The 16,406-nt window shown below is 63.0% G+C and overlaps 1 protein-coding gene across 1 annotated transcript; it reads left to right on the top strand.

Annotated features, from left to right (window-relative positions):
* The first annotated feature begins 2,192 nt into the window (after positions 1 to 2,192).
* LOC150062615 (1-phosphatidylinositol 4,5-bisphosphate phosphodiesterase eta-2-like) lies at positions 2,193 to 16,366 on the top strand. The gene is made up of 3 exons (XM_090334037.1): positions 2,193 to 2,400; positions 14,460 to 14,606; positions 15,954 to 16,366. Exons 1-3 carry the CDS (start codon positions 2,358 to 2,360, stop codon positions 16,364 to 16,366), a joined length of 603 nt encoding a protein of 200 aa, XP_090190163.1. The 5' UTR covers positions 2,193 to 2,357.
* Positions 16,367 to 16,406: the final 40 nt, after the last annotated feature.

The raw sequence follows: 16,406 nt of genomic DNA, 5'->3' as shown, positions 1-16,406 counted from the left end.
TGCATGCCACCCTCTGATGCTACCTCCATCAGCATACGGTGTGCTGGTCCACACACCATCCTGACTTTGGCTAGCACAGGTGCCCCCCAAGGGCCTTTTGGGGTGCTTGTACAGACAGGCACAGCTGAGGTGACCATGCAGGACGGGGGTGGTGCTGCACACCTCTCTGGCTTCAGAGGAGTGGAGGTCAGGTCTCTCCGGGCGCGTGCCCTGCGTGGGGCAGCGGGCAGCTTTCGTGGTGCCGCTGGCACCCTGTGGTGTTTAGTGAAGGAGGACACTGCCCTCGGGGACAGCTCTGGCTAGGGCAGTCATCTGGGCTGCGGTGACCCTGGGGAGGGCGTTGCCAGCTTGAACAGAATCTGGGCCCGGGGCAGGAAGGACCCGCGTTTGCTGTCCCACTGAAGAGTGAGGAAACTGAGGCACAGAGAAGTCGTGTACTGTCCATCTGCAGGCCTCCCTGGCTCTCAGGTAGGCCCGAGGCCAGCCCCCAAGCCACAGGCACCCTCCCTCCCCTCTCTGGCAGTGTGTCCAAGCAGAGGAAGGAATCCACCAAGCGGCAGGCTGTCCTGGCTTAGGCTGGCCCCACAGGGACAAGGGCAGACCTGGAGATCACAAGGGCAAGGTCCTGTTACCCACGGAGTGGGGACCCAGGGTTAGGGAGCCCCCAAAACAGATCAGCCTCACCTTGACCTGACAGTGCAGGGCCCAGCCCAGAGGGCACAGGTGCTCAGCAGGGCCTCAGCTCCACCCCACACCTGGGGACTGTTTATCCCACCACCCCCTCCCAGAAGGCTAAACTCCAGGCCACAGGCTCCTCCTCCCTGAGCCACCCCTCCCCAGTCCAGCCAACCGCCCTCAACTGGGCCTTCTGCTTAAATGCCCAGAGGGAGGCCTGGGCAATGGGAATCTTGGCATATCAGCCTGTGTGGTGGTGTTTGTGCATGGCAGCTAGGGCAGGAACAGAAATCATCCCTTGGCGGTGTGGAGGAGGGCGGGGCTGGCCAGGCGGATGGATAGTTCATAGAACATGAGCTTGCATTCCACCCAGCCAACTCTGGCATGGGCTTGGGGGGCCTTTGTCCACTTCAGAGGCCCTCCCCAGAGCCATGCACTCCCACAGCCCCTCCCCGTTTCCACTCCCAGGTCTGTCGTCTGTAGTGTTAGTCTTTCGCCTCCCTCTTTCTTCTGGCTCCCTGCCTCAGTTTCTTCTTTTCTGAGATTTGAGGCTGCTGGTCCTCTCTTAGAGGGAGCTCTCCTGGGGGCGGGGGGACAGAGCCCAGATGTGGAGGCCTGCTGGGACTGCCCCCTCGTCGCTCCCCTGCTCTCCTGCCTGACTGAGCTTCAGGACCCTCTCCTGCCTCAGCCAGCCAAGATTCTCATTTAGACTGGGTGCCCAGAGCAGGGCCTTCCTGCTTGTGTCTCTGTCCAGCAATGGAAACACAGGCCCTAGGCCCCCGATGGGAGACACAGCACCCATCCAAGGGGGATCCAGAGTGGCACCATGAATGCTGGTGAGGCGCAAGTTGCCAGGCAGCTGGACCCAAGGCTTCCCCTGGGCAGGACCCAGCTGGCAGCACCACTAGAGGAGGCTCCCATCCCCCTCCACACCTGGGGCCTGGCCTGGCAGAAGGCAGTTGCACCTTGAGGTGGCAGTTCAGAGAGCCCAGAGGTGGCCCCACACCTCCTGCTGGGCCAGGTCCACCTGACCCGCCTTCCCGGTGCCCACTAGCGGACCAAGGTCCCTTCTGGGATGTCAACAGGCTTGGGCAGAAGTGGGCCCTTGACTGTCTCCTGGGCTGCGTGAGGGGTGGGAGTAACGGAGAAGGGGCTTTGAGCCCCACGGAAGTGGTCAGCGGACACGGCTGCCTTCTCTTTCGGCCTGAGCTGAGCTGGCATGGTGCCCACCCGAGACCTCCTCCTGAGTTCCCACAGCTCCCCACAGCTCCCCCAGCAGCAGCTGTGACAGGCGAGGAGCCCAGCAGCCCAGAGCCCGGGCGGGAGGGCGGGGCTCCGGCGGGAGGGGCGGTCCTTGGCGGCCGAGGCCCCGCCCCGGCCCCGCCCCGCCCTCTGCCTCCAGGAGCAGAGTCTGGGGCAGATCTCTGCGGCCAAGGCCCAGCCCCGGCCCCGCCCAGGCCCCGCCGAGGCCCCGCCCCGGCCCCGCCCTCTGCCTCCAGGAGCAGAGTCTGGGCAGAGCTCCGAGGCGGCCGCACAGAGCCTGGCTGTGGGCTGGGAGCCGGCATGGGCACTGTGTGCGGGGCGCTCTGGCTTAGGCGGGGACTTGGGGAACACTGGGGGCCGACCCGGGGCCCCAGCCACCTCGTCCCGTGCCGGTAACAGTGGGGCTGAGCCTGCGGGCCATGGAAGACCCCGGCCCCCGCGGTGGGCTCAGCCGAGACCAAGGTAAGGGGAGGGAGGCGCGCGGAGGGGGCCGGGGCCTCGAGGGGTCGCCCGGCTCCTCCCGGGGTCTCAGCACAGCCCCTGCGCTCCCCTGCTCATGGACAGGGCCACGGGTGGAGGGCGCAGAGCCCTGGCGGGCAGCTGGAGGAGGCGCTCCGGCGGTGCAGCTCCCCTGACCCCGACCCACCCCGGGCCGGCTGGGGCCTGGGCTCCGGCCAGCACCACGGACAGGGCCCTGTGGTTCAGCGCACCTCCAGGGCCTGGGCTTCAAAGCTTGCGCGGCTGTCCCCACTTTTCTGACCTGGGTCCTTGCCTGGGCAAGCGGCATGGAGCGACAGCGGCTGATGGGCTGGCAGGGGTGAGAAGGGTCTCAGAGCGGCCCGAATCACACCGCGCTGCCTGGGGCTGGACTTCTCCCTGGTCCTCTCCCTTCGCCAGCTCCGGGCCAGAGCAGGAGAGGCACAGCCGGAACCCCACTGAATGACCTGGGTTGGACAGAGGAGCACGTTCCGATCCAGGCTGGGTTCTGAAGATAAGAGCTGGCCTTATTGGTGCTCTGCTCGGCTCCTAAGCACTCTGGACTGGCTGGCACAGCCTGCATGCTGGAGAGGGGCTGTGAGTGTGAGGAGGGCTGTGGCCTCACGCAGGGGTCACTCTCTGAGCTCCCAGAGAGCAGGGGGACACTGTGGGGTGGCCGCCTCCTAGGGCAAGTGTGAGCATTGAAGCTGGTGCATCTGCAAAGTGTTGTGCCATGCCCAGCTGATGCAGCTCTTCCAGGAGTGTCGGCCCCCCTCCCCGCCCGTCCCCGTCTTCCTCCCCTCCCTGCCACCTTGTCCTTTATGAATGGAGGACAGAGTGGCTGGGGCTCTGTGGGGCCCTTGTGTGGTGCTCTGTCCTCACTGCCTGAGCAGAGCCCACAGCAGGGGATGGGGTCAGGGCTTCTCGTGTTGGTCACCCTGGGGGGTGACCTGGTATGTTCCTGTTTGTCTGGGCCATGAGCGCTCCGTGGTGTCAGTGCCCCAGCTCACGACGCCTGACTGCAAATGCACAGAGCTGGTACTGCCCACTTCCCCGAGGCCCCAGAGCCCAAGGGGACTGGAAACACATGGGGGAGCAGCTGCCTGAGGGGGGAGCCCCGTGTCTTAGCAGGAGGGGGAAGCAAGGCTGCACGCAGCCCAGTGCTTCTCTCCCCTCTGGGTAGGGAGCTGCAATGGTGAGTCCTTGCAGTTTCAGTGTGGAGCTGAGGATGGAGCAGATGGGCCTGCATCCTGGGTCCAGCCCTCCATCTGCAGCCTTCCCAGCTCCTGGCACCTTCCCGAGAGAGCCTCTGGCCCCTGCCAAGCAGTGCCCTCTCCTGGGGCAGGCAGGTGTGGGGAATCAGGGCCTGCCTCTTAGGGGCCAGAGCCTGCTGCTCTGAACCCAGAGTGGGCTAGTGGGGGGCAGAGCTGAAGAGGGGACGAGCCTGTGCGTCTGTGCATGAGGGCCCCTGGCTGGCTGGACAGACTTCCTGTGGAGGGGTGTGGGGGGAGGAGCTGCATGGCACGGGTGGGGGGGTGGTCCTTTGGTTTCTGGGAAGTCCCCCACCGGGGCAGCCCTGTGTGTAGCCAGGTGAAGGGTCCAAGATATATCCAGTGGGGGAGGGAGATGGCCTCTAGCCCCACCCCAGAGGGGAACGGGGTGGGCCCTTGGGTGTGAGGACGTGACCCTGATGCCGTGGCCCTGACGCCGTGGTAGGGGCCACTCTGTCCTGATTCAGGTGGCCAGGGTGAGGCCCTGAATGGCTGTCATTTTGCTCTGATGCTCTCCAAGATTCCAGTTCCCACCCCTTCTGGGTGAGCTGACCAGCACAGTTCTCAGAGGAGTTCATGCTCTTCTGGGTCAGTGGAGGCCATGGGCCAGTGCCATGGGCAGCCCTGGAAAGAGCAGAAGGTAGAGGCTGGACAGCTGGCTGAGCCTGAGGTCTGGCCGGTCAAGGTGGATGTCTGGTCAGACGCCAGTGACTTCACCAAGAAACTTGAGGAAGGCGGAGCTGGAAGGACCTCTCAGTTTCCAGTACACCTGCCTTGGCAGGTGCTCTGGGAATGAAGGAGGCCCCCGCTCTCTAGGAAATGAATCCTGGGCCTCAAAGTGGCCCTGGCCACTGGGAAAGCACAGTGGTTCCGTCTTCCTCTGCCTCCTGCCTCCTCAGCCTCAGCTTGGTTCCACCCAGAAGCTGCCTAGCCAAGCCAGCTGCTGCCCCCCTGCCTGGCCGGAGAGCCAGGAGGTAAGAAGCAGAGGTGGGGCTGGCTCTGCCTACTGTGCACTTGGGGCCTTTGGAGACTCCACCTGGGAGGGGCAGCACCTCCTCCTACCCCTCAGGCTGAATCTGGTGGCTTTCTAGGATGTGGCCCTGCCATCTTGCTGTGGCTTAGTGGCCAGAATCTGCCCAGTGCTAGCTGGACACCTGCTCTCAGGGAGCCCAAGCCAGGTGGCGCAGGTCTGCTTGGCTGGGCCCTGCTGGAGGAAGGGGAGGCCGCAGGTGATGCTTACGGGCAGCTGGCGGTAGGGATAGCGAGCCCCCAGGGACTCGGAGATGAGGGGCACCTACAGAGCAGGAAGCTGTGAAATGGGCTATTAATAGCGTTGAATTCCTGGCAGGATTGTTGAACGTGATTAATGCCACCGACACAGGCCGAGCTGCCATGAGCTGTGGTTAGGGATGGCTGGGGATTGGGGGGGGGGGGTAAGGGAGCCCAGGACCCTCACTGAGACATGGCTCTGATACCTGAAGAGGCCCTAGCTCCATGGGAAAGGTGGAGGAAGGACCTCACAGGCCCCACGTGGCACCGAGGCAGGCCACCTGCACCAAGGGCCCCTGGGGAGAGGCACTGGGCAGTGACAGTCATGGCCTTACAGTATCCTGTCCTGCTGCCATCACTGGCTGTCTGTGGAGCTCCTGAGTTCAGTGCCTCCCCAGGCAGCTTTGGACCTGAGACCCTAGCTGGCTGCCCTTCCCTCCCCCACCCCGACTTGGGACGGCTCACACTCCCTGATAAAGTAAAAATAGTTGGGGAGGAGGCGCCCAGACGTGTGGGGGGGGGGCGTGATGCTTCTCTCAGACGTTTAAATAATCTCGGCCATATGTGTGTGGGCCGGTCGTCCCTCCCTCCCTACTTTCTTCCCTTGAGGCGCTGGGCCAGAGGCTGCGCTGGCCCAGTGGGCACTGCTGTGGGCCTGGGGCCGCGCTGGTCCAGTGGGCACAGCCAAGGGCCAGGGCAGGGCAGCCTTCTTCCTCTCCTACCCCAGGCTCTGTCTGAGCAGCTGCTGTATGCTGGGCTGGCCTGTAAGAGATGGGGAGCTGGGCACTGGTGTCTGCCTGGGAAGGGCTTGGGGGTCTCTGCCCCCCTCTCCCCTCCTGCTGAGCCTTGTAAATGGGGTGGACACGGGAAACCCCCTGCAGAGGTTCTCTGGGAAAAGTGAAAAGGAAGATGAAGAGGCTCAGGTGGGGGAGGAGGACTGGCAAAAGGGGGGCTGCTTGTGTAGGGGGATGGTGCTGATAGGGGCGGGGAGAAGGGAGGCTGTGCCCAAACCCAGCCCTGTCCCTGCTGCATGGAGGCCAGTGGATGGGGTATGCCTGTCTTGTACGTGCACGCGTGCATGTATGTGTGAGCCTGTCCTGTGTGTGTGTGTGTGCATGTGTGTGTGTGTCTGTCCCATGTGCTAGTGTATGTGTGTCTGTCCTGTGCATGTGAGCCTGTCTTTAGTGTGTGTGCACATGTGTGAGCCCGACCTGTGTGCAGACGGGTGCATGTGTGAGCCCGTCCTGTGTGTGTGCACATATACTTGTGCATGTGTGAGTCTGTCCCATGTGCATATGAGTGCTTGCAAGTATGTGTGTGTAAGCCTGTTCTCTGTGTGTGTGCCTATCCTGTGCATATGAGCTTCTCATATTACACATATGTGCCTGTGTGAGCCTTACTTCTGTGTGTGAGCCTGTCCTGTGTATGTGAGGCTGTCCTGGTGTGTGAGCCTGTCCTGTGTGTGTGAGCCTGTCCTGTGCCTGTGAGCCCGTCCTGTGTATGTGAGGCTGTCCTGGTATGTGAGCCTGTCCTGTGTGTGTGAGCCCGTCCTGTATGTGAGCCTGTCCTGGTATGTGAGCCTGTCCTGTGTGTGTGAGCCTGTCCTGTGTATGTGAGGCTGTCCTGGTGTGTGAGCCTGTCCTGTGTGTGTGAGCCTGTCCTGTGTGTGTGAGCCTGTCCTGTGTATGTGAGGCTGTCCTGGTATGTGAGCCTGTCCTGTGTATGTGAGGCTGTCCTGGTATGTGAGCCTGTCCTGTGTATGTGAGGCTGTCCTGGTATGTGAGCCTGTCCTGTGTGTGTGAGCCTGTCCTGTGTATGTGAGGCTGTCCTGGTATGTGAGCCTGTCCTGTGTGTGAGAGCCAGTCCTGTGTGTGAGAGCCAGTCCTGTGCGTGTGAGCCTGTCCTGTGTGTGTGAGCCTGTCCTGTGTGTGTGAGCCTGTCCTGTGTGTGTGAGACTGTCCTGTGTGTGAGAGCCCGTCCTGTGTGGGTGAGCCCGTCCTGTGTGTGTGATCCCATCCTGTGTGTGTGAGACTGTCCTGTGTGAGAGCCCGTCCAGTGTGGGTGAGCCCATCCTATGTGTGTGAGCCCGTCCTGTGTGGGTGAGCCCGTCCTGTGTGTGTGATCCCGTCCTGTGTGTGTGAGACTGTCCTGTGTGAGAGCCCGTCCAGTGTGGGTGAGCCCATCCTGTGTGTGTGAGCCCGTCCTGTATGTGTGAGCCTGTCCTGTGTATGTGAGGCTGTCCTGGTGTGTGAGCCTGTCCTGTGTGTGTGAGCCTGTCCTGTGTGTGAGAGCCAGTCCTGTGCGTGTGAGCCTGTCCTGTGTGTGTGAGCCTGTCCTGTGTGTGAGAGCCAGTCCTGTGCGTGTGAGCCTGTCCTGTGTGTGTGAGCCTGTCCTGTGTGTGTGAGCCTGTCCTGTGTGTGTGAGACTGTCCTGTGTGTGAGAGCCCGTCCTGTGTGGGTGAGCCCGTCCTGTGTGTGTGATCCCATCCTGTGTGTGTGAGACTGTCCTGTGTGAGAGCCCGTCCAGTGTGGGTGAGCCCATCCTGTGTGTGTGAGCCCATCCTGTGTGGGTGAGCCCGTCCTGTGTGTGTGATCCCGTCCTGTGTGTGTGAGACTGTCCTGTGTGAGAGCCCGTCCAGTGTGGGTGAGCCCATCCTGTGTGTGTGAGCCTGTCCTGTGTATGTGAGGCTGTCCTGGTGTGTGAGCCTGTCCTGTGTGTGTGAGCCTGTCCTGTGTGTGAGAGCCAGTCCTGTGCGTGTGAGCCTGTCCTGTGTGTGTGAGCCTGTCCTGTGTGTGTGAGACTGTCCTGTGTGTGTGAGCCTGTCCTGTGTGTGTGAGACTGTCCTGTGTGTGAGAGCCTGTCCTGTGTGTGTGAGACTGTCCTGTGTGTGAGAGCCCGTCCTGTGTGGGTGAGCCCGTCCTGTGTGTGTGATCCCGTCCTGTGTGTGTGAGACTGTCCTGTGTGAGAGCCCGTCCAGTGTGGGTGAGCCCATCCTGTGTGTGTGAGCCTGTCCAGTGTGGGTGAGCCCGTCCTGTGTGTGAGCCCGTCCTGTGTGGGTGAGCCTGTCCTGTGTATGTGAGGCTGTCCTGGTGTGTGAGCCTGTCCTGTGTGTGTGAGCCTGTCCTGTGTGTGAGAGCCAGTCCTGTGCGTGTGAGCCTGTCCTGTGTCTGTGAGCCTGTCCTGTGTGTGTGAGCCTGTCCTGTGTGTGAGAGCCCGTCCTGTGTGTGAGAGCCCGTCCTGTGTGGGTGAGCCCGTCCTGTGTGTGTGAGACTGCCCTGTGTGTGTGAGCCCGTCCTGTGTGTGTGAGCCTGTCCTGTGTGTGTGAGACTGTCCTGTGTGTGAAAGCCCGTCCTGTGCGGGTGAGCCCATCCTGCGTATGTGAGCCCGTCCTGTGTGGGTGAGCCCGTCCTGTGTGGGTGAGCCCGTCCTGTGTGGGTGAGCCCATCCTGCGTATGTGAGCCCGTCCTGTGTGTGTGAGCCCGTCCTGTGTGGGTGAGCCCGTCCTATGTGTGTGAGCCCGTCCTATGTGTGTGAGCCTGTCTTCTGTGTGTGAGCCTGTCCTGTGTGGGTGAGCCCATCCTGTGCGTGTGAGCCTGTCCTGTGTGTGTGAGCCTGTCCTGTGTGTGTGAGCCTGTCCTGTATGTGTGAGCCTGTCCTGTGCGTGTGAGCATGTCCTGTGCGTGTGAGCCTATCCTGTGCGTGTGAGCCTGTCCTGTGCATTTGAGCCTGTCCTGTGCGTGTGAGCCTGTCCTGTGTGTGTGAGCCTGTCCTCTGTGTGTGTGAGCCTGTCCTGTGTGTGTGAGACTGTGCTCTCTGTGTGTGAGCCTGTCCTGTGCGTGTGAGCCTGTCCTGTGTGTGTGAGCCTGTCCTGTGCGTGTGAGCCTGTCCTCTGCATATGAGCCTGTCCTGTGTGTGAGCCTATCCTTTGCGTGTGAGCCTGTCCTGTGCGTGTGAGCCTGTCCTGTGTATGTGAGAGTGTCCTATTGTGTGAGCCTGTCCTGTGTGTGTGTGAGACTGTCCTGTGTGTGTGAGCCTGTCCTTTGTGTGTGAGCCTGTCCTGTGCGTGTGAGCCTGTCCTGTGTGTGTGAGACTGTCCTGTGCGTGTGAGCCTGTCCTGTGTGTGTGAGGCTATGCTCTCTGTGTGTGAGCCTATCCTGAGTGTGTGAGCCTGTCCTGTGCATGTGAGCCTGTCCTGTGTGTGTGAGCCTGTCCTGTGCGTGTGAGCCTGTCCTGTGCGTGTGAGGCTGTCCTGTGCGTGTGAGCCTGTCCTGTGTGTGTGAGCCTGTCCTATGTGTGTGAGCCTGTCCTGTGCGTGTGAGCCTGTCCTGTGTGTGTGAGCCTGTCCTGTGTGTGTGAGCCTGTCTTTACTATGTGAGCCTGTCCTCTGCATGTGAGCCTGTCCTGTGTGTGTGAGCCTGTCCTATGTGTATGAGCCTGTCCTGTGGGAGTGAGCCTGTCCTATGTGGGTGAGCCTGTTCTGTGGGAGTGAGCCTGTCCTCTGTGTGTGTGAGCCTGTCCTGTGTGTGTGAGCCTGTGCTCTCTGTGTGTGAGCCTGTCCTCTGTGTGTGTGAGCTTGTCCTGTGCATGTGAGGCTGTCCTGTGTGTGAGAGCCTGTCCTCTGTGTGTGTGAGCCTGTCCTGTGTGTGTGAGCCTATCTTTACTGTGTGAGCCTGTCCTGTGTGAGCCTGTCCTGTGTGCGTGTGTGTGCGTGTGTGCATGTGTGTGTTGATTTTCCCGCTTTCCTTGGGGAGAGGCAGGGCGGTGAGCCCCCTGTTGTCACACTCTTGTGACATGGTCAATCTCCACTCCAGGACATGGTCAGTCTCTACCCCGGGTGCAAAGCCACCTTGGGCGTGCTGGCCTCCCTGCCCCACAGCCGCGGTGTCCAGACTCCTGCACAAGCTCACGGACGGAGCTGTAAGAGGATGGGGCTCCCGTCTCCTGGCTGCTGCCAGGCCGGGACTGCCTGGACCAGTGGGCAACGAGGTGTCCTGTGGGGGTCCCTGGGGCCAGAGGCCCACGGGGCCCTCCGTGTACCCCCTTTCAGCTTCACAATATCTCTGTCCAGCCATTAGTTGGTCCTGAGTACGCGGACCTGCAGAATGGCTGGGTTTTGGACGAGAGCTAGAACGTCCACCCCAGAGTCCACGGGAACATGAAGGTGCCGTGGCACCTCCCGGAGCAGGCTGTGTGGGCCCCCTCTGCCTGCTCCTGTGTTCTCGCCTGCCCTTGTCCAGCGAGTGCTTGCCGCACACTGGGTCCTGAGGGACAGAGGGGCAGGCAGCGACGTCTCGGGGTCACTGGGGTTCACATCATCATGCAGGGTGCAGTGGAGGAGACAGCAGCTGGCCACCAGCAAGGAGCACTGTGCCTCTCCCTGGCCTGCACTGCTCACCCCAAGGCCCCAGCCTGGGGCTGGGGGTCCATGAAGGTCTGCCCACCACGAGCTCAGGCTGGCTGCAGCCTTTCCTCCCCCACCTCAGCCAGAGGTGGCATCTGAGCCAGAGAAGCCATGTTGTTGACCATCTTAGTCTCACCTGGGCCCCCCTGGTCTCAGGGTGGTGGGGCTGGCCTTGCGTAGACATGAGGGCCAGGAAGGTGTTGCTTCTCTGAGGACTCGGCCCAGTACTGGGAGTTGGGGTGAGAGGCCTTTGCTGCGCTGCCTGGCTTGTATCTAAGAGGTCAGGTGGAGGGCTGCCCGCTGGTGCTGGTCTCAAGCCCCACATGGTCAGTGGACTGTCTGGCCTTAGTTCTGCTGTACCGGGAAGACCCCACAACCACACAGTGCTGGACTCCCCATCTCGTGTCCCCTGCCTGGGCCTGACTTCCTCGGTGCTGAAGCTGCACTTCCAGAGGTGGACGAGGGTCACCTTGGTCCCCAGGAGATGGTGGGGGCCTGGCCGGCCGAGCTCAGCCTCGCAGGGATTAGCTGGGGCTTCCCCTGCCTGCTGGTGGAGGATTACGGCCTGGGGCTCATCGGGAGGTGCTTGCGAGTCTGGGGTGCAGGGTTGGCGATCTGGGCCCCCACAGCCCCGGATCAGTCGCCAATCCCCGCCTGCCAGGAGTGGAAGGCCTGCCTGGGGCTATGAGCCAGGGCATGAGCAGGAGCCAGGAGGGTGCGGCTGACGGGTCCTGGGGGGCTTTGGGTTCTGAGCACCCCGACCGGGCTAGGTGAGGCAGGAGAGGAGCAGCGTGTCCGAAGAGCACTGGGTCTTGTGCATGGGGCCGCTGCGTGGATGGAAGCTCGTGGCCTGGCTCTGCAGCGTGAAGTCTGATGGGATGTGGGCGCTGCCCCGCCCTGGCTTTGCCTTGGGGTGGCTGGTGGCCGGGGATTCTCCAGTGTGTGGATCCATCTCGTGGTCCCAGCTCTGGCACTGCTGCTTCTCCAGAGCCCTGGGCTCCCCTGTCCACAAGTAGCCACGCTGTCAGGGCCCTCATGCCCCGCTCTGAAGCTTCCTAGACTCAGTCCTTCCTGCCTCAACCAATAACGGGTCCCTAATCCAATCTGAGGCAGAAAGGGCAGGCTGCCTCCGACTCCAGTGAGTGAATGAGGCAGGGCCTCCGGCCAGGGCGCCTAGCTGGGTTCTGCGTTGGGCTTTGAGTTGATTACGTGGGATCTGGGTTGGCAGGTGCTGATTGTCTGGGCTCAGACTTCCTATTGCTAAGTACATGGAAATCGCCAGGGCCCACAGGCTGGACTGGGCAGGGTGAACCAGCAGGCTGTGGTCCTTGGCAGAGTTGCCAGGGCACTGTTGTCCTTGACCAGGCGGTCTGCCCATCATGGGGCCTGGCCTGGGGGGGCTGTGGAGGCCCTGGGCTAGAGCAGGAGCACAGCTGTGACTCTTTCTCCCTCCCGCAGAGGGCTGCCCAGAGGGCTCAGTGCTCCTTTGGTGCTGGCCGGCGCCAGGGCCCGCCTGTGGCTGGGTGGCCTCCACGGGGCCCCGCAGCCAGTTGCCAGGCAGGTGGGCTGGTCCTCTCTGGGCTGAGCCCCTTCCTTGCCAAGTGGCTGTTGTGAGGGGCAGCCTGCGAGCACCGCAGCCCTGGCATAGAGGCAGCGACACGTGTGCTCTGGGTAATGGGTCAGCGGCGCCTCCGGAAGGTCAGACTCGGGTGGCTGGGTCTTGGGGTAATAGCAAAGCAGGGCAGGAGCCGAAGCAGGAGCTTTGGCCTCCACTCCCGGAGACTGGGCCCCAGACCCTGCAGCTGCCGCCCCGCCTCTGGACCTGGCTCTCCTCAGACTGGGGCGGTGTGGGATGGGGCAGCGAGGGGCGGGGCAGTGCTGAGCATCCAGCAAGGCGGGGTGTGAGGAGGCGGCCCCTGCACCGGGCCTAGTCAAGCCTTCTGGGGCTGCAGCCAGATCTGCGGGTCCCAGGAGATTCCCGACCTGTCCTGCTGCCTGGCCTCAATCCTCTGGCCAGCCGGGCTGGCTTCCTGCAGGATTAATGTGGGGATTGGCCAGAGGGTAGGCAGTGCGGGGCTGGTGGCCTCCCAGTCCCTGCTTCTTCCGGTGCTCCCTGGGCCCAAGAGGGTGGGTGGGCTGGTGTGGGGGCATCAGGCCCATGTCAGGGGGTCTAAGGGAAGCCCTGAGTGGGGGATTCAGGGGTTCTAGAGAGGAGGAAGAAGAGGCTGAGCTGAGAAAGGGAGCTCCAAGGAGCCCACGCACCTGGCACTGTGTCTGCCTGACTGCAGCTGAGGGCCCTGTGGCCTCTGCCCTTTCCCAGGCATGCCTGGCCTCCGGCCTCCTACCACCAGCTGCTCCCTGGGAGGGGGGCCTGCATGGCAGGGCACACCTTTGGGCTGGAGGGAGCACGGGGCTGTGCCCCAGTGGCAGTTCAGCCTTCTAGGTAAGAGGGGCAGGGGAGAGGCCCTGGCGGACAGCTGGCCAAGCCCCGGGGGCCACAGGGCGGTCCCTGGAATGGGAAGGTAGGGGAGTCCCGGGGGTGCTGAAGGCCTGGGCCCTGCACCAACCTCCGGCCTCCCACCCCTGGGGTCTCCCCTGGCGGCCGACAGGGCCTATAGACACTGACTGCCGCTCTGCTCCCCAAAGAGCCCCAAGCTCCTGGAGGCCGAACCCCAGGTGGAGAGGAGATCTGAAACCCTGGTTGGACAGCTGGGGTGGTGGGCTCAGGAGGTCCTTAAGCCCTCACTGAGGGTCTCTGTCACTTGGGGGGGTCAGCAGCATTTTCTACCCACTTAGGGTGGACCGTGGGCTGTGCGGGACACCATGGCCCCTGGAGGTGGGTGGAGGCCCCTCGCATGTGGCTTGGGTGGACAGAGGACAATGGGCACAGGGGATGGGATGGTCCATTGTGTCTTGGGTAGGTCTGGAGGCCCTGGTCACGGCTCTCTCCCTTGCTCATTTCTGCTCTCACTGGCAGTGGGGGCCTCGTTCAGTTGCCACCTTCCTGTGTGGGCCTCTGGGGCCTGTCTTGTCTCCTGACCCCAGCCCACTCTACCAGTGACCACACTCAGGCCTTTGCCTCCCATATCCCCTGTGAATCCAGCCTCTCTGTCCCTGGGCTGGCACTGCCCAGTGTCCTCTGTCCTTCCAACCATTAAATGACCCTCATGGTGTTAGTTTTTCTGAACTTCAGCCAGAGTGGGCTTTCTGTAAGCAAGTGTGCAGGGCCTGTGGTGGGGGACTGACTGTCTCTAGGCAAGGCCAGGTGGTTCTGACCTGAACTCCCCAGAGCCCGCAGCCTTTACCTGGGATCTGGAAGCCAAGAGGACAGAGGAAGACAGGGGTCTGAGAGAGGCGGGGATTCTGGGCTCAGCCTCTCAGCACTAGGCCTTCTTCCAGGTTTGGGGGAGGGAGCACACACGCCGAGCCAGCCTCGACACTCAGGGGACAGGGTAGCTTCCTACAGGACGGGAGTCTGGCACTCAAAAGGGGGGCTGTGACTCCTAAGAGTGGCTCATGGCTGTTGGCACCATCCAGATTGGGCATGGGGGCATGCCTCGCCCATCCTGTGCCTGACCTGTGACTCTCTGGAGCCTGCCTGGCCCTTGTCTGCTGCCAGCTGTGTGTGTGTGTGTGTGTGTGTGTGTGTGTGTGTGTGTGTGTGTGTGTGTGTGTGCGTGTATTTGCACATGTGGCCATGTCAGTCAGTAGGAGGCCTGAACTCAGGGGCTTGCCGTTTTACTCTGCTTTCTACCACTTGAGTCATGCCTCCATCTTGGCATCTTGCTGGCTAGTTAGAAATGGAGTCTTGCCAACTTTGAACCGTGAACTTCTAGGTCTCAGCTCCCGGCACAGCTAGGATTTGCAGGTGTGGCTGTGGGCTTTGAGTGAGTTGCCCATCTGGTTGGTGGCCCCTCAGGGCCCACGTGGTTACCAGGGTTGCTGGACTGTGGCTGAGCGGGTGCTCCGGGGCCCTCTGTGTCCAGGCCAGGAGAGGAGGGGTGGTGGGCAGACGGGTGGCCTCTGTGCCCTCCATGGGCACATAGGGTCCATTCACAGTGCCACGGCGCTCACAGTCTGTGCCATCCGTCCCCTGTGTCCAGTGGAGAGATGCCTGAGCGCCATGCAGGAGGGGACACAGATGGTGAAGCTTCGTGGCAGCTCCAAGGGCCTGGTCCGCCTCTACTACCTGGACGAGCACCGCTCCTGTCTCCGCTGGCGGCCCTCGCGCAAGAACGAGAAGGCCAAGAGTGAGTGGGCAGCTGCTGGGCGGCGGTGGGCTTGAGCCTGGGGCCCACGCGGGGCGGGGGGGGTCCTGCACCTGACATCTGCCGCCTCGGGTGGCCTTGGGGTTCGGTGGCCTCCAGGCTGCAGGGTGGGCGCGGGTCAGGGCCCAACTGCCTACCCTGCAGGGCTTTGAGACAGTGGGGACTACCCATCCCTCTGCCGAATGCCGGGTTGGTGAAGGCAAAAGCTTAGTGCAGCTAAGGGGCTAAAAGCTTCCAGAAATCAAAGGAACAGTGCCACCCAGGCGCGGTGAGGGTGAGGCTGGAGGGAGGCCATGAAGGCAGATTGGGGCACACTGAGTGTGGGTCTAGGGGTCAGGGGTAGTCCGAGGCTGGGAGAACCCTCGAGCTCTGCCAGTAGCCAGGCCCCTGCGGTGCCAGGACAGAGCAACCTCCACCCAGCGATTGCCACGAACACCGCCATGGGGCCCCAGGAGAGCCACGGGCCAGAGCCTCAGGAGGACCGTGTGGTGCAGGGCCCACGGTGAGGGTGGCCCGAGCCAGGCGGCTTCTGCAGCCAAGGGGCCCGGGAGACACGCAGCTGCCTCCAGGAGAGGCCCAGCCAGCTGGGAGCAACTGCCCATTGTGGGGGGGGTCCTGGGGGGTCCTGGCCCTGCAGTACAGCAGGAGCCCCGGAAGGGGAGGTGAGGCTCCCCACTCCTGGAGACGCAGCTGGGTGCTTGGGCCCCGCTCTGCCTTGTAAGGACCAAGGAGTGCAGGAGGGCCTCAAGTGCAGAGACTGGCAGGAAGCGGGGCTGGTCTGTGCCTGGGGCTCCGAGGGTCATTGGCTGCTGTGACCTGCCCAGCGGGGGGGGGGGCAGTCCCGCCCACCGCTCTTTGGAGCTCACTACTTCCAGGGAGGCAGCTCTGGGGGGCTCTGCGGAGTACAGACCCCGTGGTTGGCAGTGGCTCCTATCCCTGCCGTGGGGGCCAAGCCGGGGCCTGCTGGGCACCTGACACCCAGGGGACATCCTGGCTCCCACACCTGCTGAGCAGGGGGCTTGTTACTGAGGCATTGTGGGGCCTCGCCACGCCTGGCTGGCAAGTGACCTCCCTCAGGATAGGGAGATGAGCCCACTGGAGCTGGGCAAAAGGAGCTGGCTGGTCCCGCCTTCCCCCAGGCCACTCCCAGAAGCCAGCAGGTGCGTGCGGTTTCCAGCTAGGGACAAGAGGTCCCCCTGAAGACAGGGGTGGGGGGCAGGGAAGAGGGGGCCCTCTAGACATGGGCCCGTCCCCATCCCGGGAGCAGATGCAGGCGCAGGGACTCCTGGCCTCTGGGAGGCAATGACCAGTCCTCCCCTCCCCCCCCAGTCTCCATTGACTCCATCCAGGAGGTGAGCGAGGGCCGGCAGTCTGAGATCTTCCAGCGCTACCCCGACAGCAGCTTTGACCCCAACTGCTGCTTCAGCATCTACCATGGCAGCCACCGCGAGTCTCTGGACCTGGTGTGTCCCAGCGCTGAGGAGGCCCGCACCTGGGTCACGGGCCTGCACTACCTCATGGCTGGCATTAGCGACGAAGACAGCCTGGCCCGCCGGCAGCGCACCAGAGACCAATATCCTTGGGCAGGAGGGCCAGTGGGAGACCCCAGGAGCGGACCCCACTGCCGTCCCCTGGCTGGGCGTCCCCTGGCTGGGCGGCCTGCCCCCGGCCGGGCCCTGCCCCTGGGGAGGAGGGGACGGGAGGCAGCCTGCGGGCTGGGCCCCTCGCCGCTTTCTGCCTAGGTGGGCACGGTTGGGCCTGCGAAGCTCTGTTGGCCCCTAA

The sequence above is a fragment of the Megascapheus bottae genome, chromosome 6 (assembly GCF_031878675.1).
Source record: "Megascapheus bottae isolate mThoBot1 chromosome 6, mThoBot2.hap1, whole genome shotgun sequence".
Lineage (NCBI taxonomy): Eukaryota > Metazoa > Chordata > Mammalia > Rodentia > Geomyidae > Megascapheus > Megascapheus bottae.
This window is presented reverse-complemented; position numbering and strand designations above follow the sequence as displayed.

Bases quoted from the DNA above. Each gene is read 5' to 3' on its own strand.
- LOC150062615 (XM_090334037.1), top strand. From the start codon at position 2,358: ATGGAAGACCCCGGCCCCCGCGGTGGGCTCAGCCGAGACCAAG. The intron at 2,401-14,459 runs GTAAGGGGAGGG...CCCTGTGTCCAG, and splicing joins TGGGCTCAGCCGAGACCAAG to TGGAGAGATGCCTGAGCGCC. The intron at 14,607-15,953 runs GTGAGTGGGCAG...CTCCCCCCCCAG, and splicing joins CAAGAACGAGAAGGCCAAGA to TCTCCATTGACTCCATCCAG.